The following is a 27,029-nucleotide window of genomic DNA, read 5'->3' as shown; positions in this document are numbered from 1 at the left end:
GCAGCGTATAGGAACTAAATCATATACTGCCTTTGCCTTCAGAGGGTATAGCAGCAACAGCTAGCATTTATATAATGCTTTAAGATTTGCAAAGTACTTGACATTTGTTCTCCCACTTTATCCTCATAATAACCCAGCAAGATAAATGCTATTGTGATGTCCATTTTAGAAATGACAAAACTAAAATTGAGAGAGGCTAAGTGGTTTACCCAGGATCATGATTCAACTCAGGTCTTCCTGACTCCACGTCCAGCATTCTATCTGCTATACCACCTCCCCGATATTCTAGAACTGTATCAGCTGCAAGGACAGTAAGCATCCTTACCTTTACTCTTTTATTTATTAGGAAAGCTTCTGTATCCCCATGGTATATAATAGTTGCTTCAGGGTTTCTTTTATATGTACTACACCATCTTGTAGCTTCATGGTTAAGAATCATGCCACACATGGATTGGTCGAAGGGACTGGAGCAAGGATAGCTGGAAGAAAATAATTTTTAGAGAAGTCATGAGAGCCATCTTCAAGCATTTGAAGGGTGACCATATGTGGAAGTTCCCAGAGGAAAGGACTCAGACTGGTAGTTGGAAGAGGCTGACAGAGCTTCTCTCTTCCTTCTGTGTTCCAACAACTAAAACACTGAAACATTTATGGAGATTTTAAAGATCCACCTCTGGGTTAAGCCATGGTCTAGGCTCAGTATTACCTAAAGTCTATCATTCAGTCTTAAAGTCTGCCAGGCTCTCCCTGCAAGGGAGAGATTTCAATGGGAGGGGGAGAGAAAGAGATGAGAGACAGAAAAAAGTGACCTTTTTTCTTCCCTCTCTCCCTTAAAGAACATGCCTTCCATGTTTAAGATGATGGCCAAGTCCCTTGTCAGAGAGGCGGGCAAGAAGGATCTGAATCCAGTCAACAGCCTCAGCAGCTCCCCCCGATTCCGGCCTTTCTGTCTGTTGAGGAAAAGGAGTAAGAAGCACAAGTGTTGGAGCAAAAAATTCACTTGTACTGAATTCTCCCTCATGGATATTTTGGAACCAAACTACCCAGTCCCAGGTATGGTCTGCCTAGAACATAGAGCAAAAATGACATGGATAGATGGCAGGAGAAGATACAGGTATGTCTGATAGTGTACATAAAAGGCTCTGCACCAAGGTACGTAGAGAGTTTGGTCTCTTAGTTAACTGGTAAAGTGATTTAGGAATAATTACAGCCATATCTTGCCTGAGATAGGGGGTAAATTGGTTGTCCATTTTTAAGCCAAGGGAATCATGGAGATTAGAGGTCTCTTGGAAGTCAGATATGTTGGTTCCAAGAGTTGTCCTCCAATTTCTTGAAGGAAGCTTTTAGAAAGGTGAAAACTCAGGATTGAGAGAGTGAATGGGAGAAGCTCTGATTGTGACTGGAGCTTTCCCTTTGCCCACCATGTTACATAAGTCCCCACATACATATCTATCAATGGTCCATGCCCTTCCTTCTCTTCTACTTGCATGACTTTTTCAAAAATCATTGCTATGCTGGTAATTACCAGTTCTAATATACCCAGCCCCAGACTATCCTGAGCTCCATTTGCAGTTGTCTACCGAAACCTTCCACCTGGATTACCTGCTGGCATCTCAAGCTCAGCCTACTCAAAACTAAAGCCCTAATCTCACCCCTTATCCTCAAACTTTACCTCCTCCCTTCCTCTCTTCCTTCTTTGCTTCCTTCTCACTCCCAATTAATTTAAATACCTTGTTAATTATACTTTCATTATTATCTTTCATACTAGTCCCCCCTCTAGCCCCATTATAACTCTGGATAGCTTGGTGTGGTGAGAGGCTAATGTAGAGACTATGTGATTTAGTAGAAAAGACAATGAATCTTGAGTGAGAGGACTGAGGTTTCAATCCAAACTTTAATCCTTACTAATTGTGTTACTTTATTTTTTTAAATCTGTGTTACTTTTGGCAAGTCACTGTTTCTGGGCCTTAATTTCCTCCTTAATATAACAAGGAGACTTTCTCCATCATGTATAATGATGGGTTTTTGTTGTAGATAGATATTATTCATAATATTAAGGAAAGCCTCACTTATTCTTATATTTTCTAGTTTTTTCCTTAATAGGAATGGGTGTATTTTGTTAAAAGGTTTTTTTGCATCTATTGATGAAGGAGGAGGAGGAGCACTATGTGTCAGACAGCATACATATCATAGATGCAGACAATATATTAAATATATCAAATTCTATGCATGACTCCCGAAACTGTCCTGCCTGTCTTTGTGCCTTTCTGGTGTTCATCTGTTCATTATTTTCTGTTCTCTTGCCATCAATGTATTTGAAGCATATCTTAGCACAACATATAAGGTATTAGTCTATACCTAATTTCTGCCAAATTTTTCTCAACAGTTTCCAGTTTGCCCAACAGTTTTTATCAAATAATGAGTCCTTACTCTGATAGCTGGAATCTTTGACTTTGTTGAACAGTATGTACTCTATCAATTTTCTTCTATATATTAGAAACCTAACTTGTTTCATTGATCAAGAACTTTATTTTTTTGACCAGTACCAATTCATTTTAATGACGACTACTTTGTAATATACTTTGAGATCTATTCCTGCTGGACCCCTTTTCTTTCAACTTCTTTCATAATTTCTCTCGAGATTCTTGACTTTTTGTTCCTCTAGATTAACTGTTATTATTTGTTCTGTCTCTATAAAGTACTCTCTCTTCTACATTTTCTATTTGTTCTATCTCTGTAAAGTTCTGTCATTGGTAGTTTGCTTAGTATAGTGGTGAATAAGTAATTTAGGTGGTACTGTGATTTTTATTGTATTGGCATGACCTGTCCAGTGACAACGAACATTTCTCCAATTATTTAGAACCATCTTTATTTCTGTAAACAGTATTTTGCTGTTGTGTTCACATAGTACTTGTGTGTATCTTGGTAAATGGTATCTCAAATATTTTATACATTCTCTATTCCTGCTGGACTTTTTTTTTCCTTTTTGGTAGTATACAAAATGCTGTTGAGTTGTATAGATTTGCTTTGTATCCTTCAACTTTGCTGAAATTGTTGTTTCATTTGATTTTGGTTGACTCTTCTTGGGTACTCTAGATGGACCATCATATTATATGTTAAACAAACAGAATTTTGTATCCTCTTTGCCTCTGCTTCTTTCCTCAATTTATTTTTCCCCCCTTATTACCACAGCTAGCATTTTCAACAGGATAGCTCTGGACTCAGACGCTTATTAGCTGTGTGACCCCAGGCAAATCACTTTACCCTGTTTGCCTCAGTTTCCTCATCTGTAAAATGAGCTGGAGAAGGAAATGGCAAACCACTCCAACATCTCTGCCAAGAAATCCCCAAATGGGGTCACGAAGAGTTGGATACAACTGAAATGACTGCACAGCAACAGTAAAGTACTTCTAGCAATGTGTTAAGTAGCATAATGTTAGATAACAGACATCCTTACTATACTACTGATCTTATTGGAATGTTCTCCAGACATACACGCGTGCACACACACACACACACATACACATATGTTTGGTTCTTTGTTTTAAATAGATGTTACTTATTAAGGAAGGCTCCACCTATTCTTAATGGGTTTTTTTTTTACGGAAATGGATGTCTTTTGTTCAAAAAAAGTCTTTTATCTATTGATATAATCATGTGAGTTGCTTTTATATTTACTATTATGTTCATAGTTTTGCTCGCATTAAATCAACCCTACATTCCTGGTACAAATTCAACCTGATTACAGGGTATAATATTTTAATATGTCATTGTCACCTCTTTGCTACACCACTGAATCAAGATTTTTGCTTCTCCTTTCCCCCATCTCAATCTCTCCCTTTGCTGCCTTACCTATTCAGTAGGCTCTCTTTTTCCTGAGACAATGCAAAAGTTATTTTTGCTCCATTGTTTACCATTGGTTTGATCAGGGTACATCACATATTCCCCCTACCTTCTTCCTTTCCCTTCTGTTTTGTGCACCCTTTCTTTCTTTCTGCACTTTAGTCCCATTTTTTTAAGTCGATTGACCTACAGACAGAGTGTTGTGTGATTTAGTCTATGGTGCTTTAGTTCTCTTCATCTATGTTCAGTTGTTCCCCTTAGGTTTCATTTTCACCCATTTCCTTGTGTTCCTATAGAAAGAAATCTCAATGATTTATCTGTTATTTTGTCGCAAAATGTTTTGTTACAAGTATTTTTTGTTGTTTTTTTAACCCCATAGATGTATTTCTAGCATACTTCTCTCTTTTTTTTTCTGTTGGGTCATTTATTCATTTCTTGTATCTTTTTTTGGTTGGTGTATCTGTTTTCCTTTCTTGTATTTCTGTTGTTTGCAGTATTTGTCAACCAAATAATCTGCTCACTTTGACTTTTTTGTGGGAATGCTTCAAATGCTTCTCTTTTACTGATTTAAAAATTGGTGATTAGGCTCAGGTTTATAGGATCTTGGGTTCCATCTTGAATTCCTTGACTCTTCAGAACACATTATTGCAATCATTTCCACAGTTTCTGGTGGTGCAAAACAGCCTTGTATTATTCAAATTTTCTTTCCTTTATATTTGGAAGTCTTTTCATTGGAATTTTTCAATAACCATTGTGTCTTGGAGTTTGCAGAATGATTTTTTTCTGGAGGTAACCTATAAATTCTTTCAATTGACACTTTGTTTAATGTGTTCAGAAGTTCTAGTTTTCTTGTATTATTTTTTGCATCATAGTGTTCAGATTACTTGACTTGTCATATTTTTCTAGGAGCCCTGTAGTCTATGAATTGTCTCTATGCACTCTGTTTTCGAGATCAATATGTTTAGCTTATATAGAAATCTTGCTTTCTTTTAATATTATTGGTTTTCCTTCTCTTCTACATTGTCCTTCACTTTTCTGTATTTGCATTGCCAATGAATTAATCTCTCTTTTTTTTCTTTGGTGAGATTTGTTACCATGGATTCATTTTTCTATTCTGCTGATTATTTCTGCTGTGAAGGCAAAAATTCTACTTTCACTATTGTATTTTTCTTTTGAATCTTTAGGAACATCTTGCTGTTGTTCCATGCTCTCTTAGGAAGCCATAGGTTCTCTATCTCATTGAGTCTTGGTTCATTTTCCTTTGTCTTGCAATATTTATTCAGAGATATTTAGACTCTGTTAGATGATCTGGATGTTATATTCCTTTCATGTGTTTCCTACTGGTTTATCTCTTTGTGCTTTTTTTAAAAAAACTGTTTTCTTCTTCTTGTGGTCTTTGGTAATTTCATTCTTTTCCCCTCGTATTCTCCTATTACTTACTTTCTGACTTCTCACCCTTGATGGTGGTTTCCCTGAGGGCTATACCTCAAGCTACTTCAGCATCATCCTATCCTGGGGAATTCACGTTTCACTGACTTGGTCTCTACCCCAAGTGACTTCTAAAGAGGCAGAATTGGTCTTAGCCAAATACCGGCTCCCTTTCCTTCAGACCGGGTGGAGTGACAGAAAAACTGACTCCCTGCCCCAATTCTCTCTGTTCTTAGTTCTCTGGTTGAGCACTGCTATAATATAGGGTTCTGCCACACTGTCATGCTGCCATCTGGGTCAGAGAAAGTCAATTGCTTTCCTGTATCTCCCTCTCTGCCTCACAAGGTGAGGACATGTCGTGTGGAGTTCCCTTACTTCTTGCTTCAGAATTATAAGGTGAGAACAGGCACAGGAGAGAGAAGAGAGGAAGGTTAACCAACAGATAGTATAGCAGATATATAGGTAAAGAAATTGCTGGGTGGATCCCAGAGCACAAAACTGTGAATTGGGTTGTGTCACCCAACAAGAGAATGAGTGTTGTTGGAGGAAGAGAGTTGCTTAGTGAACATATTAGGGATTAGGAATTATGCTTCTCTATTGTTAGTTCATTAAGTTGTTACCACAGTGGGGTTCTTGGTGTCTTAGAATTTGGAAGCATCTGCATTTCCTTGATCTCTTACATACGATTCTTATTTTAGGGAGATTTGAGAGTATTAAAGATCTTGTTCATCACGTGACCCCTTTAATTTTTTAGTTATTAGAATATGTTTTTCAGGCTTTATTTGAGGGGGTCATGGTTTTCAAAAAGAATTCAGATAAATCTTAATTATCTATACTTGACCTTTTTCCAGGTCTATTCTTTTCATAATATTTATCTTGTACTTTCTTAGTTTTTCCAGTCTTTTCATTTTGTTTTTTTTTAACTCATAGAATCATAGCTTTTTTTATTTTATTGTAATTTTCAGCATTTAGTTTGGGGGAAAGTTTACCACTATCCAGCTTCTACTTCCTGCTCTGACACTACTTCTGGGCCTCCTTGTGCCTGGAATTCTCTCCTTCCTCACCTCTGCCTCCTGCTTTCCTTCAAGTCTCAGCTAACATCTCACTTTCTGCAAGAAGCCTTTATAATCCCACCTACCCCCACATCCTCACCCCCCTCCCTTAATGCTAAGGGCCTTCGCTCTATTGATTACCTCCAATTTTTTTGTGTGTGTCTTGTTCACCCCAGAACTTAACTTAGTGCCTAGAACATAATAGGCACTTAAAGCCCAGCTGACTGACTGACTAATTAACTGAACCTCAAAAGAAACTAGTTTTTCTAAGAGGTGACATGGTGGAATGGGAGGGGGAGGAGCATAAGGGGCAACCTATGTAAAGGTACAGGGAAGTGAGCTGAAAGGCAAAGTTCAGAGAACAAGAAGTAGGCCCCTTTGGCCAGAGTGTAAAGAACACAAAAGGGAATAATGTAAAATAATATCGAAAAGGTAGACTACAGCCAGATCATACAAGGTTTTATGTGCCAACCTGAGAAGTTTTTACTTTACCTTAGAAGAATAGGGAACTACCCAAGGTTCCCAAAGGTAGTGATGTGATCAGATATGTAATTTAGAATATTAGTAACTATGTGTAGGATGTATTCAGAAGGGGAAATCTGAGAAGTTAGGAGTCCAATTATGAGATTATTGCAATAATCTGGGTGAGAGGTCATAGGTGGTGGTCATATGAGTGATGAAAAGATATATTTTGGAGGTAGAATTAACTTGGCTGGGGAGTGGGAAGTGTTAAGAGAGGAAAAGAGAGGAAAATTACTCCAAGGTTGGGATTCTGAATGACTGGGAGGATATTGGTGCCCTTAACAGAAAGAAGAAAGTTTAGAGCAAGAAGTGATTTAGGAGGGAAGATAATGAATTATTTTTGGCATATATATCTCATCAGATAGTCTCTCTCTCTCTGTCTCCTTATTTATCTATCTCTGTTTCTCTCTCTCTCTCTCTCTCTGTGTGTGTGTGTTCCTTGCATGTTCTCTCTCCCCACTGTGGAACATTTTATACCATTTTATATCATTTTTGTAATTTCAATAAGACCCAGAGCCTGAATTAATGATCAACTGGAAGAAGAGCCTGGACCGGGCTTCTTTGTTCTCTAAAGTTTGCTCAGAGAATATCTTTTCTCTGCCAAAAAGGCCAGATCCGGCTGACCTAAGAACATTCCTTCCCCTGTTAACCATTAAAGGATGAGACCCTTATCCTGAGAGACTACCTCGCTTAATATTTTATGGGCATATACTATGTTATGGAATGTTAGTGAAACACAGAAACACTGGGTTGTAGTTTTAACTGACCCTTGTCAACACTTTTATCTTATTGTATTTACAAACCTATTCCATTAAGGAAAATCTTTGTCTTGCGGTTAACATACATGGGGATCATAAAATTGAGTAACACAAAAACATGCTGAATTGTGACTGTTCTAAAAAATATAAAACCTGTTCATTCTTCTATGCAAGTCAGTCAGAATTTCTCTGGCTCAACTCCATATATGTATGTCTGTCTACTATGTTTAAGGGAATTTATGTATAAGTAATATAAATTTTTCTATCACCTAGCTCTGTTTGCCTCCTTTAACCAACTTTCAGGTTTAACACCACATACTCCAGTAAAATATAAGCTCCATGAGGAAACAGTTTTCTTTTTGCCTTTCTATACTCAGTGCCTACCTTAGCATTTTATAAATAATGGGTATTTTAAAAATGTTTAATTAGATGGAATTGAACTGAACTGAAAGAATAATAGAAATCACCTATTCCAGCCCTGTAATTATATACATGAGGAAACACAGGCTCCAAGAAATAACATTACTTACCCAAGACTATAAAGAAAGTAAGGAGCAAAGGTAAATTTCATCCACTTTCCAATTTTTCCGGAAGTTGACCCTAGCTTCAGTTTGGTTACTTATACATGTCTCCCACAATGGCTGCCACCTATGTCATTCATTGACACCTCACTGGCAAGACTATACTTTGAAATGAAGTCTGGAAATGAAGTAATACATGAGAATGCCTAAAGGTTGGAGATTACAAGCTTCGAAGACAAAAATGGGAAATGGGGTATCATTTTTTCCCATACTAATAGTCTAGAAACTTTCTTGCTCTTGGTAAATTTTTAGAATGTTGTTTTTCAATATTTCCTTAGAAGTGAGTCAGGAAAGACGTTTCTACTTCTGGAACAAAGTGAATGGGAAGTTGAAGGGTGGTTTGAGCATGGACGAAATAATAAGAATGGATGCATATGCTGGTGCTGAACAGTCCCGAAGCTCCTACCTGGTCATGCAGATACTTACTGTCTCTCACCAGACATGGAGAGCTCTGCAGATGGAAAGGTGAGGCCTGGGAAACAGAAGGAGAAGAGGTTAAATCCCAAAGAACTTCTCATAATGGGTAGAAGTGGCAGTACTACACAAGGATCGTGAGGTTTGCCTATTAGGACTCAACCGCACACACAAAACCCTTAGGTTCAAGAAATGCAAGGGGGCTGAGGAGGTAAGTGATGAAAGCTGAGAAAATACTACCCTCAGAAAGCCTTCTGAAATCTACCAACCTCCTTAGTTAGGAGAGGATAGTATCACTGACATGATTTGGGATTTGAGGACCTAGAATAAGCACTACAGCCAGCTCCTGGGATAATGGACACTGAAGGCATCCATTGGGTGGGGAATGGAAACCATCTATGTGAGGTAAAGAAGGGAAGAGTCGAAACCTCAGGACACCAGCCTCTGTAGGCAGACAACCTAGGACACTTTGAGGCTATTGTTAGGAGAGGTCCCCTTAACATCCTCCAGGAAGCTGGTCTTCTGGGAGTTCCTATTTTAATTAATTATTGATAGGTAGAGTCTCAGGTCTGTTATTTCTTTAAATTTGGGATCGATGAAGTACAATTACTAGGATCTAAGGGCTGGAGACTAGTGTACCATAGTAGTCAACATTTAGGGAAAACAAGTAGACGTCTTGAGAGAAGGGACTAAAAAAGGACTTGAAGCCAACTCCTCCCCCACCCCAGATCCTGAAAGCAGCGTGTTAAACCTGGAAGAGTCCTTAGAAATCCTCTACTTCATCTCCTCCTTACAGAGGAAGAATCTGAGACCCCTAAGAAGGGAAGTGACCTGCCCAATGTCACTTAATTCTTACTGACATTAAAGCTGAATGAAGGTGGAGTGGATTTGAGTCCAAGTTGTCAAAAACTCACAGGCTATTAGCATTGTAAGGAACATTTGAGACCACTTCATTCAACCCCCCTCATTTTATTTTTTAATCAATCAACAAGGGGCAGCTAGGTGGCGCAGTAAATGGAGCACCGGCCCTGGAGTCAGGAAGCCCTGAGTTCAAATCCGGCCTTAGACACTTGACAGATGTACTAGCTGTGTGACCTTGAGCAGGTCACTTAACCCCAATTGCCCTGCCAAAAAAAAATAACAATCAACAAACCTTCAGTATACATCTACTATGTCTCTTTTTAAAGAATTATTAATTTTTAAAATTATTTTTTTATTTAACAAAAATATTTTTTCTCTCTCACCTTCCCTCCTTTTGAAAAATTAAAAGAAAAAATTTTGTCACAAATATGCATAGACGAGCAAAACAAATTCCCACACTGGCCACATCCAAAAAATATGTCTCTTTCTACATCCTGAGTCCATCAGCTAGCTCTCCGTCGTGAGGTGGGTGTCTTGATTCATCATGAATCCTCTGGGATCATCAACCTCCTCATTTTGTAGAGGAGAAAATGGAGCCCCAGAATTAATGTCAGAGCAGGGAGTAGAAGCCAGGTCTCCTGACTCTAAGGCTAGGGTTCTTTCAGTGAGGCTGTTGAAACAGCTCAGTACTGCAGGGGGTTAGAACATTGGACTTGGATTCAGAAGGACTTGAGTTTGAATATAGTCTCAGACACTTACTAGCTAATGGACCCCAGTCAAGTCACTTAACTTCTCTCAGCCTCAGTTTCCATATTTGTAAAATGGTAATAATTATGGCATTGGACGGCCAGGATCACGAGGAGCAAATGAGATGACACACGTAAAGCACTTTGAGAACCTTAAAGTGCATTAAAATGTTAATTTCACATACACACACGCACACACACACACACACACACACACGCACGCACGCACGCACGCACACATGCAAGTACACACATTAGCCCTTGCACAGGAGCAGTTCCTATTCTCTAAGTCCTCTCAAATTCGTCCTGGCCCCAGGCTCACTCTATTGACGCTCTTATCTTTGCCATGCCTAATATCCCCAAACCTCCATCAATTATATACCATGAACTCAAGGTGTTTCACCAGTCCAGCCCCCCACCTCTGGACATGCTCAAGCTTAACATTGTCCTTCCTAAAACTGTGATGTCCACAACTGAATATAAAACTTCAGATGGTCTGACCAGGGCAAAATCCAGAAGGCTAGTGCCTTCCTCCACCTTGGGCTTGTGAATTTTTTTGATATTCACATATGAGACAACATTCATTTCTAACACTGGCTCAGGTTCTATCTTGTCAAGACCTTTTTGTATCCTGACATTTACTGCTGTTAGTTATCCCTCCCAACTTTGCAACATCCACAGATGTTATGAACAGGCCATCTCTATTTTATCATTGATAAAGATGTTAAACAACACAGATCCCAGTCCTGACACAGAACCCGTGGACGTTCCACTAGCATCCCCATTTCAAGGTAACAATAAGACCTCGATCACTACTTTTTGGGTCCAGCCATTCAACTAATTCCTAATCTGTCTAATTTTACTATACTCTAGTCCAGAGGTGGGGAACTTTCAGCCTCAAGGCCACATGTGGACTTCTAGGTCCTCAAGTGTGGCCCTTTGACTGGATACAAACTTCACAGAACAAATCCCCTTAACTAATGAAAGGATTTGTTCTGTAAAATTTGAACTCGGACAAAAGGTTGCACTCTAGAAGGCCACATGTGGCCTTGAGGCCGCAGGTTCCCCACTCCTGCTTTAATATATTTCCATCTTTTCCCATGAGAAATGTTGGGATAAATAGGGAAGGATTGTGTTTTCAGTGTCCCCCATGCACACCGACATGGCTGATACTTCAGCTCTTATGTTTCTTCCTTACCCAAAATCCCAGCACCCTCTGCTAGAGCAGACTGCCTGAATTGCCCCTGATAGAGACCTTTCTCCAGCCAACCATGTGCTGGTAAATGCTCTCCAAGAAAAAAAAAATGTTGCTAAGACACACTTTTTTAAGTTCATGTGTATTAACAACATTTTCTCCATTGCTTCTCAAGTCTTGACAATCAATAAAACCCTAAAGCATTGATTAGTAGCCTTTGCCCATTTCAGAAGCAGAAGTGCTTCTACTTAAATGTAACATTTGGCTCTTGCTAATGGATTCTAGCTGGTTGCAGCATAACCATGACTTTTTCCTTTCTTTTCCTCATCAAAACTGACCTATCCTATGCCCCTTCCATTTTAGAGGTAATCTGATCAACGAAATTGTGGTATGTATTAGTAAGTGACTTCTTTGATATCACACTTGTAATTATCAGAGGCCTTTCTAGACATACAATGCCTTCATTCAAAGAGACTCTGTTGGTAAGAATTCTGTAGATGACAGGAACTATTATAGGAAGGGTTTGTTTGTTTGTTTTTAAATTTCCTTCAAACTTCAAAGAGAGGCTTATCTAGGCCTTGGTCCTTCCTGGAGAGCAATGAGAAAGTAGAGAGCTTTACCCAAATATTCTAGAGATTGTGGTAATGCCATTTTCCTTAATTCCCCTCTCCATATTCCTGTCATTCTTAGGCCTACTCGCCAGAAGTTCTACCTTAACCCAAAGCCTAGGACCTAAATGGTATAGAAGTCAAAATTCATTGTATTGAGTCTGCACATGCATATTCCCAAAGACAAATATGGTCCAGAAACAGAGACAGAACCTCTTCCCCAGCTCTGCTCTACCCTTTCTCTATTATGTTCCTCAGGAAACTGGTAAATCCAGAACCCTCCTTCATCAGGGAGCTGCGGAGCCGAGGAGAGGACCTATATGTGGTGATAGAGGCCATGGAGCTCCTGAATTCTCCTGTGCTGGAGACCAGTATCAATTTGGAGGGTGCTGGAAAGATTTCCGTCCCTGAAACAAATGTCGAGGTACGGAATGTGCCCTGGGGAGTAAGGAGAGGAACATGAAGGAAACCAATTAACAGACCCTAACTAGCCTATTACCGTCATGTCCACAGAGACCCCTATTCTTGGTGAATGGTGCTATATCAATTTTTGAGCAATCATTTGCTAAGCACCTTTTCTAAGAGCTGTGGGTACAAGAGAAGACAATGAAACAATACCCACTCACAAGGAAATTACATTCTAGTAAAAGAAATAATAAGTACATATAAAAATATAATAGAAATCAGAATGTATTCAGAAATTCCCTGTATTGACAAATAAACAATTTAGACACTCTCTCTTTTTCTCCTGCCACTACTCAGTGTATACCCAATGCCCTAAAACCATCATAACCTCACTCCTTTTGCCCTTGGTATAAAGATCCTGAAGAACCTGAAACTTAAGGTCTCAATTGCCATTCAAATCCCGTTTTCTATCCACAGGGTCAGGGTCAAGGGGTCAGAGAAAAACAGAAGTTCATGACTGTCCCTCCAGGGAGTATTGTGGCTTATCGGGCTGCAAAGCTGAATATCTCAGAGAACAAATGGGGTAAGCAGAGGCCAAAAGGAGTGGGGAGTGTTGATGTGAGACTACCTGGTTTGGGAGGAGGTGGGAAGAGGCAGTTGCCTAAGGGTAGCCCCTGCTTTTACATACCTTTCTGCACATCATGGTCAAAGTGAGTTGCATTGGTAACTAAGATGGGACTTTCTTACTGTTTTAGAATGATAAATTAATTAAGTCTCTTTGATTGAGTCTTACTAGGTACTAAACCCTAGGCCCACACCCTTTTACTACTAGGTACAAAGCCCCAGGTCCAAACCCCTAATTACTAGTTGCTGAGCCTATGTGGGTGGAAGCCCCCAGAGCCCTAAGGGGAGTTGCTAAGACCAGAGCCAATAGTAGGAGGCTAAGTTCTGGTCCCTCACATGATATTTGATAAGGGCTAAAGAGTATATAAATAGAGAGAACAGAGCTATTTGCTTGGGGCTCTCACTCTTGGAGGAATGTTGATGTGGAGACTCTGGGCAACTGTAGTTAAGAGACCTCCAGCTTGTGAACCCAGATGTTGATGACTTCTTGGTAACTAAGAATTGTATTTGGTCTGTTCATAATGTATCTTTCTAATTTATATTTGCTCTGAAGTTGAGGGTGCTAGCTTTTTCCCCCGAACTAAGTAAATGATATATGTATATGTTGGATTAAAGTAAGATTGTTAACCCCTTAATGTTACTTTCCTTAATAAAGCAGATCAAAAGAGCCTGTGCTGGCAGCATGTTTGTGTTGGTCTTTCACACCCACAACAGCTGCTAGCCGAATTGAAATATGAGTCAACAGAGGTTTAATAATCATCATCTTCCTTGGGTTCCCTGGGTAGGGAATTACTAAAGAGAGCCCTCTTTTGGGAAATCTCTAGAACTCAGTAAAATCATGAAACAACTCAACTTTGTCTTTGCAACCTCATACCAGGGCAGAAAGGAGAGATATGTCTCCAAACAGCCAGGACCCTCATGATATACCTTTTTCCAGAACCAAACTATTGTACTCCACCTAGAACTGCCCTTTCTACTAGCCGTTGCTAGACCCATGCTCCAAAATCATCAGTCTCTCCTGCCTTCATTTCAGCTGACTCTTTTGGAATAAAATAATCTAATGAGCTAACTTCACACTAAGGCTTAATGTTCTATGTCTGCTAGAAATATCTGAATTTTAAAAGAGCTCAGAGTCAGCAGGGCTCTAACCAAAGGAATTAATCTAAAATAATAGGACCTCAGGCATCATTGATGGCCTTGGTGGGGGGAGGGGAAGGTTTGGGTTGTTGATGCCCTTCGAATCACACCACCTAAAGTACCTAGGATCCTGGAAGATCTATGCCTAAACTGGAGAGGGATTGGGCTGGCCCCACAAAATAATTTGATGTCAAATATAGAGGGAACAAATAGATGGATAAGTGTCTCCCCTGATGGGAGGGAGGGAATGCGCTATATTGTTTCTCAAGTTAACCATGTCTCCTAGATCACTGGGAATTTGGAGGAAAGAGATAACAAGTGGAGGATGTTTTCTATTAGTTACCAGGAGCTAGGAAGCAAGGAGAGCTCTTAGGAGCTGATGAATAACCATTGCTATTCTCCGCTCACTCCCCTAATCCAGAAATTCTCTACTTCCTTGGTAAGAAGCAGAAAACCTTCCAAGACAGGAGGGGTAAGTGACATGTCTAGAGTTTCCCCCTACTGATCTCTAAAACCCTTCTGAGCCCCTGAAACCCCAAACTCAAATAGCATAATGAAACTAAGCCACATCACAAATGTTTTTTTTTAAAGTATATAAATGTAAGTATGAATACTGGTGCCATAGAAAGAGCACTGAATTTCTAATAAAAGGATCAGGATTCAAATCCTGTCTTGTGATTTATGACTTGTGATCTATTTGACCATGGAAAAGTCACAGCCTCTCCAAGTGTCAGTTTCTTCCTCTGTAAAATGAGAGATCAGGAGGTGAGAGGTTGGGTTAAATAGCCTCTAAAATCTCTTGCAGCTCCAACTCTATGATCTTATGATTATGAACCTGACATTGGTTCATCCAAAACTATGGCTGTTGCCCTTTCCACCCCATTAGGTATTCTATCGCCAAGGTACTAACAATGGTGTCAGACGTTCCATCTGGGCTACACTATGTTACAGAGCCTGGAGGATGATGGGGTGGAAGATGGGTAAAGGAATGGGGCAATGGAGACTGTAAGGGACTGGGAGGGTGGGGAGAGGGGAGGAGAGGCCACAGGCTGATGTTTTTCCTTGTCAGCATACGGGGGACATGGAAATTGCTACGTCATGGTCTTTAATACCAAATAGACTTCTCATCTTCTCTTGTAAAGATATTGTATGTAAAGGAATTTGGAATCCCAAAACACTGCATCTCACCATTGTTTGTCTCAGGATTTTGCTGAGCTGAGGACAAGAAATGAGCAGGGAGATAAAGAGCCCAACCAATGACACGCAAAGCATTTGTGTGAGATCTTGCCTCAGTGTTTAACTTTGGGGGAATTGTTTTTTATCTTTTTAGACTTAGAGAATGAAGTCATGCCAGGTAAGTAGTTTTTGTTTGTTTGTTTGTTTTCTGTATGTCTTTAGCAGGGGGGTGGATAAAAGGATCACGGCCAAGAGTCTATGGGACAGCCCACTAGGCTCCCTATGTTTTCTTTCAGCACACTAGAATTTGAGGCATTCCCTAGGGCTATGGAAAATAAGAATGACTGACAAGATGTTTCATAATTTATTTATTAATTTGTTTATTTGTTTTGATGTGCATTTATAGATATGAGACATGAATTGCACATTCAGCCTGGCCAATATGAGGATACCCAGCAGGAATCTGAAATCGCTAGGCCATGTGGTAAGCCCTAATCCTATTCAGGTCCCTAAATACAAATACAAATACCTTCTCTTTTAGCAAGCTAGGATTTGGGGCATTTCAATCAATCAATACACATTTATTAAGTATCTACTATGTGCCAGGCATATCTCTGGGACTATGGAAAATAAATATTTTTACTTATTCATTTCACGTGCATTTATAATCTGTTCCTCTTAACTCCCCCTTCAAAAGATTTGTTTATTTTTGTTAATGTGAAAGAATTTATCTTAGTAGGAACAAGAGAGGATCAAATGGAAGGGGCAGTGGGAGTGAGAGGCCATGCCATGAGGTTTTTGATTGAGAGTAAAGGGTAAACAAGGGGATACAGCTCAGCCTATGATGTGCAAAGCATGGTGAGAGATCCTACCTCATTGTTTTACTACAAGAGAATTGTGTTTTCTCTTTCTAGATTCAGAGGATGAATCCACATCAGGTGAGTGGGTTTTGCTTGTATGTCTTCAGCAGGGGGATGGATAAGATGACCATGGCCCAGCTTCCAAGGAACAACCTAGTAGGCTCCCTACCTTATCTTCTAGGAGACTTGAATTTGGAGCATCTTCCATGTCTATGGAAAACAAGAGTAACTGCTTTATCTATAGTACTGTTAGGTTCATAAAGTTCTTTCTTCACTAAAACCCTGTGAAGGAAGTGATACAGAGTATTCCTTTTTCCCTCCATAGTAAGACTCGGAGGCATCATCACTCAGAGCTTAACTACAGAAACAAGAAAATTACTTCTCTATATGCAATGAGGATATAGTAGGGGGGAAAACTACATGTGGATCAGAAATTGTAGGAGCAAGGATGAGATATAGAGTCTGGATTTGAATATCTTCATATTTGTCTTTAGTCAACTCTGTTAATAAGGAAGGATTAATCCTGGAAAGAAGAGAGGTGATCAATGGGCAGAAAAATGATGTAGAGGTTAGGGAGCAGACAAGAATTGCATGTTTAGCCTTTCCAATGTGTGGATAACCAACAGGAAGCTGGAATTGCCATGCTATGCAGTAAGTCCTAACCCATTTCAGATCCAGAGGGCCCAATTATCCTCCAGGCCTCTCTTGAGAAGATACTCTCCGTGAAAGAGTTTAAAGCTCTCAGACCACAAGGAGGAACAAAGTATTTATCAATCAACCCAAGAATACTGGCTAGAACCTATGTTTTTCTAAAGACTTTGTTGTGCTGAGAACAAAGGGTGAACAGGGAAATGGAACTAGGTTTTTTCTTTCAATTCAAGAAGCACTTATTAAGTGCTTTCTGTGTACCAGGCACTGTGCTAAGTGTTGGAAATGCAAAGAAGAGCAAAAATAGCCCCTTCCCTCAAGGATCTCATTACTGAATGGGGGAGACAACATGAAATAGTGATGTACAAACAGGATTTTAGAGAGAATGCACTAGCATTGAGGGAGGCTGGGAAAGACTTCTTGTAGAAGGTGAGATTTGAGCTGAGGCTTGAACCAAGGAATCCATGAAATAGAAACAGAAGGGAGAGTATCCCAGGTAAATGGCACAACCAGTGAAAATGCACAGATTCAGGAGATGGAGTGTCTTATGTGAGGAAGGAGACTGGTGACTATGGATCATAGAGTATGTGGAAAACAGTAACATGAAAGAAGACTGGAAAGGTAGGAAGAAGCCAAATTATGAAGGATTTTAAAAACCAAATGGGGGCTTTTTTTATATTTTATCCTGGAGGTAATAGTGAACCACTGGATTTTATTGAAAAAGGAAGGGGGCAGGGTGACATGGTCAGACCTACCCTTTAGGAAGATCACTTTGATAACTGAGTGAATGATCTCTTACTTGAGATCCACATGATAATTTTGGGGAAAATAGCAGTTTCTTCTTTAGAGTGTCCTTTCTCACTCTCTGTCTCTCTGTCTCTGTCTCTCTCCGTCTCTCTCTCTGTCTCTCTCTCTCTCCTTGGGAGAAAAGAAATCATTTTTGTTTCTTAGTTCCAAGTGTCTTTGTAACCTAAGGTCATTCTTCTACAAATGTCCTTCTTCTGAATCTCCTCTCTTTAACCTTCATTCATCCTACAGCCTCCTGAGGCAGGCTGGGATTCCTCTCTGTCTTTCCAGAGCTTTTTTCTTCTCTGTTCTCCAATGAAGCCTTTTTTGGTGTGTATTTCTGTTGTTAAGGAATTTTTCTTTCTTTTGACTAACTCAGAGAGTTATTTCTTGAATCCCTTTAGCTCCTGTTCTAAGATTACCAAGCAGGCAGTCATTCAACAAACATTAAGTGCTCACTATATGCCAGGCAGTGCTAGGGATAAAAAAAAGATTAAAACAATGTGTGTGTGTGTGTGTGTGCGCGCGCGCGTGTGTGCGCGTGCGTGTGTGTGTGTATTCTACTAACTAGCCTACAGTGGAGCATATTGAGCAAACATCATCCTAGCATCATAGATTTTTCAGCTGGAATGGAACTCGGAGGTCATTTACATTGTGCCCATGAAGAAACTGAGGCCCAGAGAAGTGATTTACCCAAGATCATAGAAATAGGAAGTGAATAGTTAGAATTTGCACGCATGTCTTCTGACTACAAATTCAAGACTCTTTCAACTGAGCTACACTGTCTCCCTAACACTTGACTGTTGCAGAAATGCAAACATTATATACCTTAAGCTGGCTATTGTGAAATTTTCCCCACTCTCCAAAGTTTCTGGGGTGAGATCTTCATTTCTCTTAATTCCTGCTAGTAGCTTTCTGGGGAATTTTTTTTATTTTTGGCAAATTGCTATTGAGGCCCCTTCAGCTAGGGAATTGTTCCTCAAAATGACAGACTCAATCAATAAACAACAATAAATATTTATTAAGTACTTATAACTATGGCATTTGAAAAGTTACACGAGACATATTTATTATTGTTTATTGCCTGACCTGCGGCAGAGCATTCCAAGCTTGTATTGGTCTGATATGACCAGTCAGATGTACTATAACTTGACTCTAACATGGTTATGTCAGTTTGGTCCTCTTTGAGAACGCAGAGCAACCAACCATCTCTCCAGGTTCTAATTTCTAATCTTCCTACATCCTTCTTGATACTTTTATACCCTCTTAAACTGTCTTCATCCTGGTCCTTGAACCAGAATGTAGAAGATGGACTACTATATGAACAAGAAGATTATTCTCCTTTACGTTTTTCTCGACGTTCCCTAACTTCCTCGTCCTCCTCAAATTTAACCCTGGCTTGTTTCACTAATCCACATTCCTCCTCATTACCCATACGATTTCCTTCTGTTTCTATGGCCTGAGTCTTCCACTCTCCTCTTGTTCTTTCTCCCACAGACTTACCCAGTGGATGCTGGACAGATTTGTATCCCCTCGGATTACATTCCTTTTGTTAACTTTCAAAATTTTTCTTTTTTATTGTGAACGTAACAAACATATACATTTCAACATATAAAGAAAAGCACAAAACGTAATTGTATATGAAACTATGAACTGTTGCATACTTCTTTTGAGTATATATTTAATATAATAGTTACGAAATTGTCCTGCTTGTGTGTCTCCATCTTAACTTCTTTCTGCTCCTTTCTTTGTATTTTTAATGTTTCATTGATGTTTTTTAAATATTTTCTCCTTTTTTCTACATCACTATCACTGCTCTTAAACTCCCTCTGATCCTGAAATAGAAGCTGCCATTCTAAAAAATGAAGAAAAACAAATCAACCTATTAGCTGTGTCTGATACTGTATGCTTCATTCTGCACCTCTGGGCCAAAATGTTATAATCTTGCTTCATCATCAGTCTTTTGAATATTATTTTTCCATATTGTGTCATTACAACATTGATATCCCTAAAGTCTACATTTGCATTGATACATAATTATTTTCTGGGGGGGAAAGAGAGGGTGAGATACAACATATATCATTGAGAAAGGGATTATTTCTCATAGGGATGCCTAAAAGGAAAAGGTTAGTATAGTCTTCTGATCAGTGTTCCTGCATGGTGACAGGTCTTCAAAGTCTCCAAGAAAAGACAACCTCCATGAAGAAAAAGCTGAATAAGTTGCCTAGAGAGCAGTGGTCCATCTTGCTTTGTGCCCTGCAAGACCTACTAGGAAACAGAATGGCATTACAGGAGTTAGAGGCCATGGTAAGAGACTCAGGAAGCCTTACTTGAGCTTACTAAAAAAAAAAGCTCAGAGGGCAGAAGTAAAGGTGGAAGCACAAGGAGATATATGGGGAGTATGAGTGGGAGGAGGTGTCATGGAGATGATAAATGATGACAAGGATTAATGAGAGCTGGAAATCTTATTTATGATAACTTCAAACCTGCCCTCCCAGACAGTTCTGTCCCTATGGGTATGGAGTAAAATGGGGAAAGATAATTAAAGGGCATTGATGCTGGGGCAGGAGAAAATGGTATCAGATTCAAATATTACCCTTTCTATCCCCATCTCATCTCAGCTGAGTCAGGCCCTCAAAACAAGGAAGTTGGGAAAGTTGGAAGGCCCTGGAAGCACCATCCTACAGTGCCTTCAAGACGACTCAGGTTCGCCAATGGACAGTCCCATCACTGGCCTCCTGTATGTCCTTAGAGACTTAGCAGGTATGGGGAATAAGGGGTTTTGGAGATATGGAAAATCCACAAAAGGAGAATCTGTAGAGAGTGTCTCTCCAACTCACAAAAGATGTTTCTGATAACACTGCTTCAGCTATATTAATGTACAACAGATCTGTAAAAGATCTGAAATTTCATCAGCAGAAAAAAATTGTCATTGTATTCCCTCCACTCATGCAACCACCCCAACTATCACTTAGGAGATGAATGTTACAAAGTTGCGGTCCAATGATTTTCCACAGTCACACAATTAACCATCAGAGGAATTTTATAGACGCGTAAAGTTTGAGAGTTGGAAAGGACCTCAGTAGTCATGGGTCCAACCCATACCCAAAAGAAATCTCCACTAAAACATAATCTACAAGTGGTCATCCAGCCTCTCCTTGAAGACTCCCAAGGAAAAGGAACCCATCACCTCTCAAGGCATTCCATTTCACTTTAATTAGCTGTGATTGTTAGGAAGTTTCTCCTGAAATCAAGCTTAATGGGTGTCTTTGCAACTTTCACTCATTACTCCCATTTCTTACCTCTGAGGCCAAACAAAGCAAGTCTATTCCCTCCTCACACGATAGTCTTTGAACAACTTGAAGATATGTTCTCCCAAAGTTTTCTCTTTTGTGCACTAAACATCTCCATTTCCTTCTATCAATCTTCATATTACATGGACTCAAGACTTTGCACCATCCTAGTTGCCTGACTCTGGACAAGCACCAGCTTACCATTGTCCTTCTCAGACTACGAAGCCCAGAACTGAACACATTAGTCTAGATTAGGTCCGACAAAGGCAGAATATGTATAGTAGGATTATCATCTCCCTGTTCTTGACATCTTTGCCTGTCTTAATGGAGGCCAAGATCACATTGTCTTTATTGACAACTCCAAGATACTGCTGACTCACTGAGCTTGCAATCCACTAGAATTCCCAGTTCTTTATCAATACAACTGGTGTCTTACCACATCTCCTTCACCGTGTATTGGGGAAAGTGGATTTTTTTAACCCAAGTGTAAGATACTGCATTAATCCCTACTGAGTTTGGACTCAGCCCAGTGCTCTGACCTTTCAAGATCTTTACAACTCCCTTTACAAATCCTATGTTTAGCCAGCAATCAGTTCTTCCTATATTTTAAACCATTGTCCAGAAGTCCAAATCTCATTCTCAGACACAGCCTTCTTAGCCAGTTGTTTGGTTCCCATAATGATTTTTTTTCTTCTTCATCCTTTGCCTTCATCAAACAACAGTGAGGAAGACACAAATATATGATCCCTATAGTTTTGCCCAAATTTATCTAAAATTTTCCACCTTACTCTGCCAATCCAAATCCCTTTCTATGGCCTACAATCATAACCAAATCCCTTTCCTTCTTATTTGGCTTAAGTCCTTCTCTCTCTCCTACCACAGAAGCTAGAAATAGAATTTCAACTTATACCTTCGAGATTCCAAGCACAACTACCCATCATACCATATTACCTTTATTCAATGTTACTTCCAAATTCCTATAATATCTAATATTTAAATTTTTTCATATACATACACACCTGAATACAGTGTGGCAGAATAGATGTAATTAGATTCCTCATTCATTTACTAAACTAAGAAATGTATTTTAAATACCAACTGTTTGCAAGGAACTGTGCTCTAGCTCTGATACTACAGGAGGGAACCCTGATTAATGAGACATTTTCCCTGCCCTCAGAAAACTTACGATCTATTAGAAATCCAACAAGACATAAAGTTGAGTGAGCAATTAAATTAAAATATCCAAGGCATTCATTGAGCTTACCCTGGTAATAGTTGAACAAGTTAATCAGCCACTCACTTTCCACCACTCTACCATTTCAATCAATCAAACATTCATTAAACACCTACTTACTGTGTGCCAAGCACTGTAATAAGTGCTGGAGATATAAAAAGAGGGAAAAAAACCAGTCCCTCCCCTCGAAGAATTTACAGTCTAATTGGGGAGGCAACATGCAAATCAATATATACAATCTGGCCACAGACACTAGCTGTGCAACCCTGGGCAATTCAAAAAACTTCTTGCCTCATGTGGAAAGTAGGGATAATAACAGCACCTACCTCCCAGGGTTATTGTGAAGACCAAATAAGACAATGATTGTAAAGTGCTTAGTACAGTGCTACCTGGCACACAGTAAGCACTATATAAGTGTTTACTATTTATTTTTATTGTTTAAAATTATTATTATGACATCATATATAGGATAGATAGGAGATAATTAACAGAGGGGAGGCACCGGATGTGAAAGGTTGGGGAAGGCTTCCTGTAGAAAGTAGGACTTTAGTCGGGATTTAAAGGAAGCTAGGAAGGTCAGTAGTCGGAATGGAGAAACGAGAGCATTTCGGGCACGGGGGACAGCCAGAGAAAATGTGTAGACCTGAGAAATGTCTTGAGAAGTGTCTTGTTTGTGAAACAACCTGGAAGCTAGTGTCACTGAGTCAAAGAGTATGTGTCAGGGAGTAAGGTGTAAAAAGACTAGAAAGGTAGGAGGAGGCTAGGATATGAAGGGGTTTGAATGCCAAATAGAACATTTTGTATTTGAGCCACTGGAGTTTATTGAGTAGGGAGGTGACATAATCAGACCTGTGCTTTAAGAAAATCACTTGGGGAGTTGGAAGTGCAGAGAGACTTTGGGCGTGCAGACCCATCAGCAGAATATTGCAGTAATCCAGTCAAGGTGAAAGGGCTGCATTAGAGCCAGGTGAGGAGAGAAGCGGCAGGTTTTAGGGGAAAATATAATGAGTTCTATTTTGGACATATTGAGTTTAAGATGTCTACTATACGTCCAGTTCAAAATGTCTAAAAGGCAGTTGGAGATGCAAGATTGGAGATTTCAGACAGCATAGGTAGATTTGAGAATCATCAACATAGAGATAATAATTAAAACTATGGGAGTTAGTAAGATCACCAAAGAAAGTACAGAGGGAGAAGAGAAAAGAGCCCAAGGCAAAGACCTGTGGGACACCTCTGGTTAGAGGGTGTGATCTGCAGGATTCAGCAAAAGAGACAGAAAAGGAACAATCAGCTAGAGAGAAGGAAATCCAGAAGAGAGAGAAATCCTGAAACTCTAGAGAAAAGAGAATATCAAGGAAGAGAGGGTGCTTGGTAGTGTCAAAGGCTGCAGAGAGGTCAAGGAGAATGAAGATTGTAAAAAGATCATTGGATTTAGCAACTGAGAGATCACTAGGAACTTTGGAGAAAGCAGTTTCAGTGGAATAAGGTCGGAAGCCAGATCGTAGGGAGTTAAGAAAAGAAAAGGAAATTGGAGGCACCTACAGTAGGTGGTCTTTACAAAGAGTTTAGCCAGAAAGGATAAAAGAGATACAGGATAATAGTTAGCGGGGGTAGAAGGATCAGGTGAGGAGATTTTTTTCAGGATGAAGGAGACATGATCATACTTATAGGCAGTAGGAAATGAAAGAAAGAGAGATTGAAAATAAGTGAAATAGTGGGGATGACAATGAAGATACTTAAGTCTTTAACATATCATCTATTGACCCCTTTTATTTTCTTTCTGTCCTCAGTCCTAACTGACAGCCAACATCAATTGCTAGCCCAATCCCTGGAGAAGAAGATCTTGCCTCAGCAGCTAGACCTGGTAAGAAATTGCAGAGTGATCCAACCTAGGGAAGGGGGAGGAGAAGAAAATGAGAGGGCAGGAGTTGGGGCAGAGATTTGATAAAGCAGTTAAAGATGGCACAGTTTTCTGTGCCAGATCCTCCAATAACTTTTATTTTTAAGTGAAACTGAATTTTTAAAATTATCTTTTTTTTGTCCATCCTCTACATTTCCTAATATAGCTCTCCTGCTTCTCCCTCACCCAGAGATCTATCTTTTACAAGAAAGAAAACAAAGAAAAAGAGAAAAAAACAGTTAAGCAAAACTAACCAATACATGGAGAAAAATCTGACCTTATGGTGAAATGTTTCACACCCATAGTCTCTTAGCTCTGTAAAGAAGTTAGGAAAGGGCCTCTTCATATCTCTTCTTTGAGGTCAAGCTTGTTGAGTATAATTTCACAGTGTTCAGTTTTTATTATTTTGTTGTTGCTATAACAACAGTTAATCAATAAACATTTATTAAGCACCTACTTTGTGTCACGCACCAGGCTAAGTGTTGGGGATACAAAAGGAGGCCAAAGATAGTCTCTTTGACTTCAAGAAGTTTACAGTCTAATGGGACAGACAATATTCAAATGACTATGAACAAAAAAGCTGTATACAGGATAAACTGGAAATAATCAACAGAGGAAGACACTAGAATTTAGAAGTCGGGAAAGGCTTCCCGTAGAAAGTGGGATTTTAGTTGGAACTTAAATGAAGTCAATAGTTGTGGTTGTGGTTTGTCCTTCGTTTTCGAAGAGGACCATGACATCAGGGAGATGATGACATGACTTGCAAATGAATTTGATTTGAGTGAGGGAGGGCTGTGCAAAGTCACCAGCCTCACTTTCTCCCTAAAGGAAGCCAGGGAAGTCAGTAGAAGTATTCTGGGAATGGGGGATAGTCAATCAACCAAACAAACATGTATTAAACCCCTATTATATCCCAGGCATTGTGCTAACATCTTTGAATACAAGAAAAGAGGCAAAACACATCTCTGCCTTGAAGGAGCTTACCATCTGATAGAGGAGAAAACATGCAAAGAAATATATACAAAGCAAGCCATGTACAGGATAAATAAGAAATAATTAACAAAAGGAAGGTACTGCAATTAAGAGGGGTTGGGAAAGGCTTCTAGTAGAAGAAGAGATTTTATTTGGGACTTGAAGGAAGCCAGAGAGGTGCGTAGGTGGAGCAGAGAAGTGAGTGTTCCAGGCATGGGGAAAGCCAGAGAAAAGGTCTAGATCTGAGAGATGGAATTTTTGTACATGGAACAGCCAGGAGGTCAGTGTCACTGGACTGAAGAGCACTTGTCAGGGAGCAAGGTGTAAAAAGACTGGAAACATGGGAGGAAGCTAGGTTATGAAGGGGTTTGAATGCCAAACAGATCATTTTATATTCGATCCTGGATGTTACAGGAAGCCTGGAGTTTATTGAGTAGGGATGTAACATGATCAGACTTGTACCTTAGGAAAATTGCCAGTGGTTGAATAAAGAATGGATTGGAGTGGGGAGAGACTAGAGGCAAGCAGACTCACCAGCAGTTATTGCAATACTCCAGGCATGAGACAAAGAAAGCCTGCATTAGAGGTGTATTAATGTCGGAGGAGAGAAGAGGTTGGTTGATTGGTTGTGGTTCTTCGTTCTCAAAGAGGACCAAAATGACATCACTATGCTAGAGCCAAGTTACAGTGTGTCCAACTGTGGCTGATCAGACCAAAACAAGCTCAGAATGCTGTTTCACAGGTCGGGCACAAATAGCCCATGTGAACGTTTGGAGTGGAGATGGCCCTAATTTTGTGCATCTCAAATTTCTTCTGAGGTACTGCAGTTCTTTGCTGCTCATAGAGGGCACACCATGCTGGGTGATCCTGCGCCAGGGTCTTCCATGTCACACCATATTGGAGAGATGCTGCTAAGGTGAAATTGAGAGGCCTTGGCAGCAAGGGAGGTTAGGGGTGTGTGTGAGAGAGAGTGCGGAGTTTAGGATGACACTTTCGGTTGTGAGTCTGAGCACCAGGGAGATTGTCGTTGCCATCTAGAGCAATATGGAATTACAACATGCTTTAATCATTGTGCATATTGTTTTCCTAACTCTGCTTATGTCACTAAGTTTCCCCACACCGCTCTGTGTTCTTCAGATATTTCATTACATTCAGGGACTCTAGTTTAGTTAGCTGTTCCCCAGCTGACGGGCATCAACTTCATTTCTGGTTTTTTGCTGCTCTATTTTGGTATATTATGGGACCTTTCTCTTCAACACTGACCTCCTCGAAGTCTATGCCTAGCAGTGGGATCTCTGGACCCCTGATGTCTTTTAAGGAGTTACCTGCTGACACTTATGCCCATTTCTCCCTTTACCTTCAAGAAACATTGCCAGGTTGTGGAAAGGTAGTGTCTTCATTTCCATGAGTTCTTGACCTTGTTTGGGTCATGAACCCCTTTAGTAATCTGGGGAAGTCTTTAGACTGCTCAAGAATAATGTTTTTAATATGCATAAAAAGATGTATTGGCTTACAAAGGAAACCAAAGTTTGGTGAAAATAAAGAGGTAATTTTTTTTCCTCAGTCAAGTTCATGGATGCTCTGGTCTAGAACAACTGAACAGGCATCTAGTTCCCATGGGAGTTCAGGAATCTGAATGACTACTGTATGATGCTTTCTTACTTTGGGGAGTGGACTTGCCCACTCACGATCTCCCCTCTTGGCTGGGCTGCCTGTCCTTCTCCCAATCTAAGAATCTGTCTTTTTGGGTCTTTTGTCTTCTAGGTGAGAAGCATCCTGAAGGCAAACTTCAATCAGTGCCAGAGAGGTTCCTTCTCCATTCAGCCCGAGTCGCTCTCCCTGCTCTGGGGAGAGAATCTAGACATCACCCTGGGTCTTGTGGAACAGTGTAGTCTGGAGCTACAAAGGCTTGATCTCCAGCTTGCCTGGGATCAAGATGCACAGATTCTGCTCTCTGCACTCTATGGGGCTCTCTCATGCCTTCAGTGA

The 27,029-nt window shown here is 39.9% G+C and overlaps 1 protein-coding gene across 1 annotated transcript; it reads left to right on the top strand.

The window, feature by feature from the left end:
* Positions 1 to 836: 836 nt before the first annotated feature.
* On the top strand, positions 837 to 27,029 carry LOC118834246 (gasdermin-C-like). The gene is made up of 11 exons (XM_036741717.1): positions 837 to 1,050; positions 8,460 to 8,646; positions 12,264 to 12,429; positions 12,888 to 12,993; positions 15,502 to 15,525; positions 15,754 to 15,831; positions 16,262 to 16,285; positions 19,809 to 19,948; positions 20,263 to 20,404; positions 23,959 to 24,032; positions 26,805 to 27,029. The coding sequence occupies exons 1-11, from the start codon at positions 837 to 839 to the stop codon at positions 27,027 to 27,029; spliced, it is 1,380 nt and encodes a 459-aa protein (XP_036597612.1).

This window comes from Trichosurus vulpecula, chromosome 1, assembly GCF_011100635.1.
Source record: "Trichosurus vulpecula isolate mTriVul1 chromosome 1, mTriVul1.pri, whole genome shotgun sequence".
Classification (NCBI taxonomy): Eukaryota; Metazoa; Chordata; class Mammalia; order Diprotodontia; family Phalangeridae; genus Trichosurus; species Trichosurus vulpecula.
This window is presented reverse-complemented; position numbering and strand designations above follow the sequence as displayed.

Bases quoted from the DNA above. Each gene is read 5' to 3' on its own strand.
- LOC118834246 (XM_036741717.1), top strand. From the start codon at position 837: ATGCCTTCCATGTTTAAGATGATGGCCAAGTCCCTTGTCAGAGAGGCG. The intron at 12,994-15,501 runs GTAAGCAGAGGC...TTATCTTTTTAG, and splicing joins TATCTCAGAGAACAAATGGG to ACTTAGAGAATGAAGTCATG. The intron at 15,526-15,753 runs GTAAGTAGTTTT...GTGCATTTATAG, and splicing joins AGAGAATGAAGTCATGCCAG to ATATGAGACATGAATTGCAC.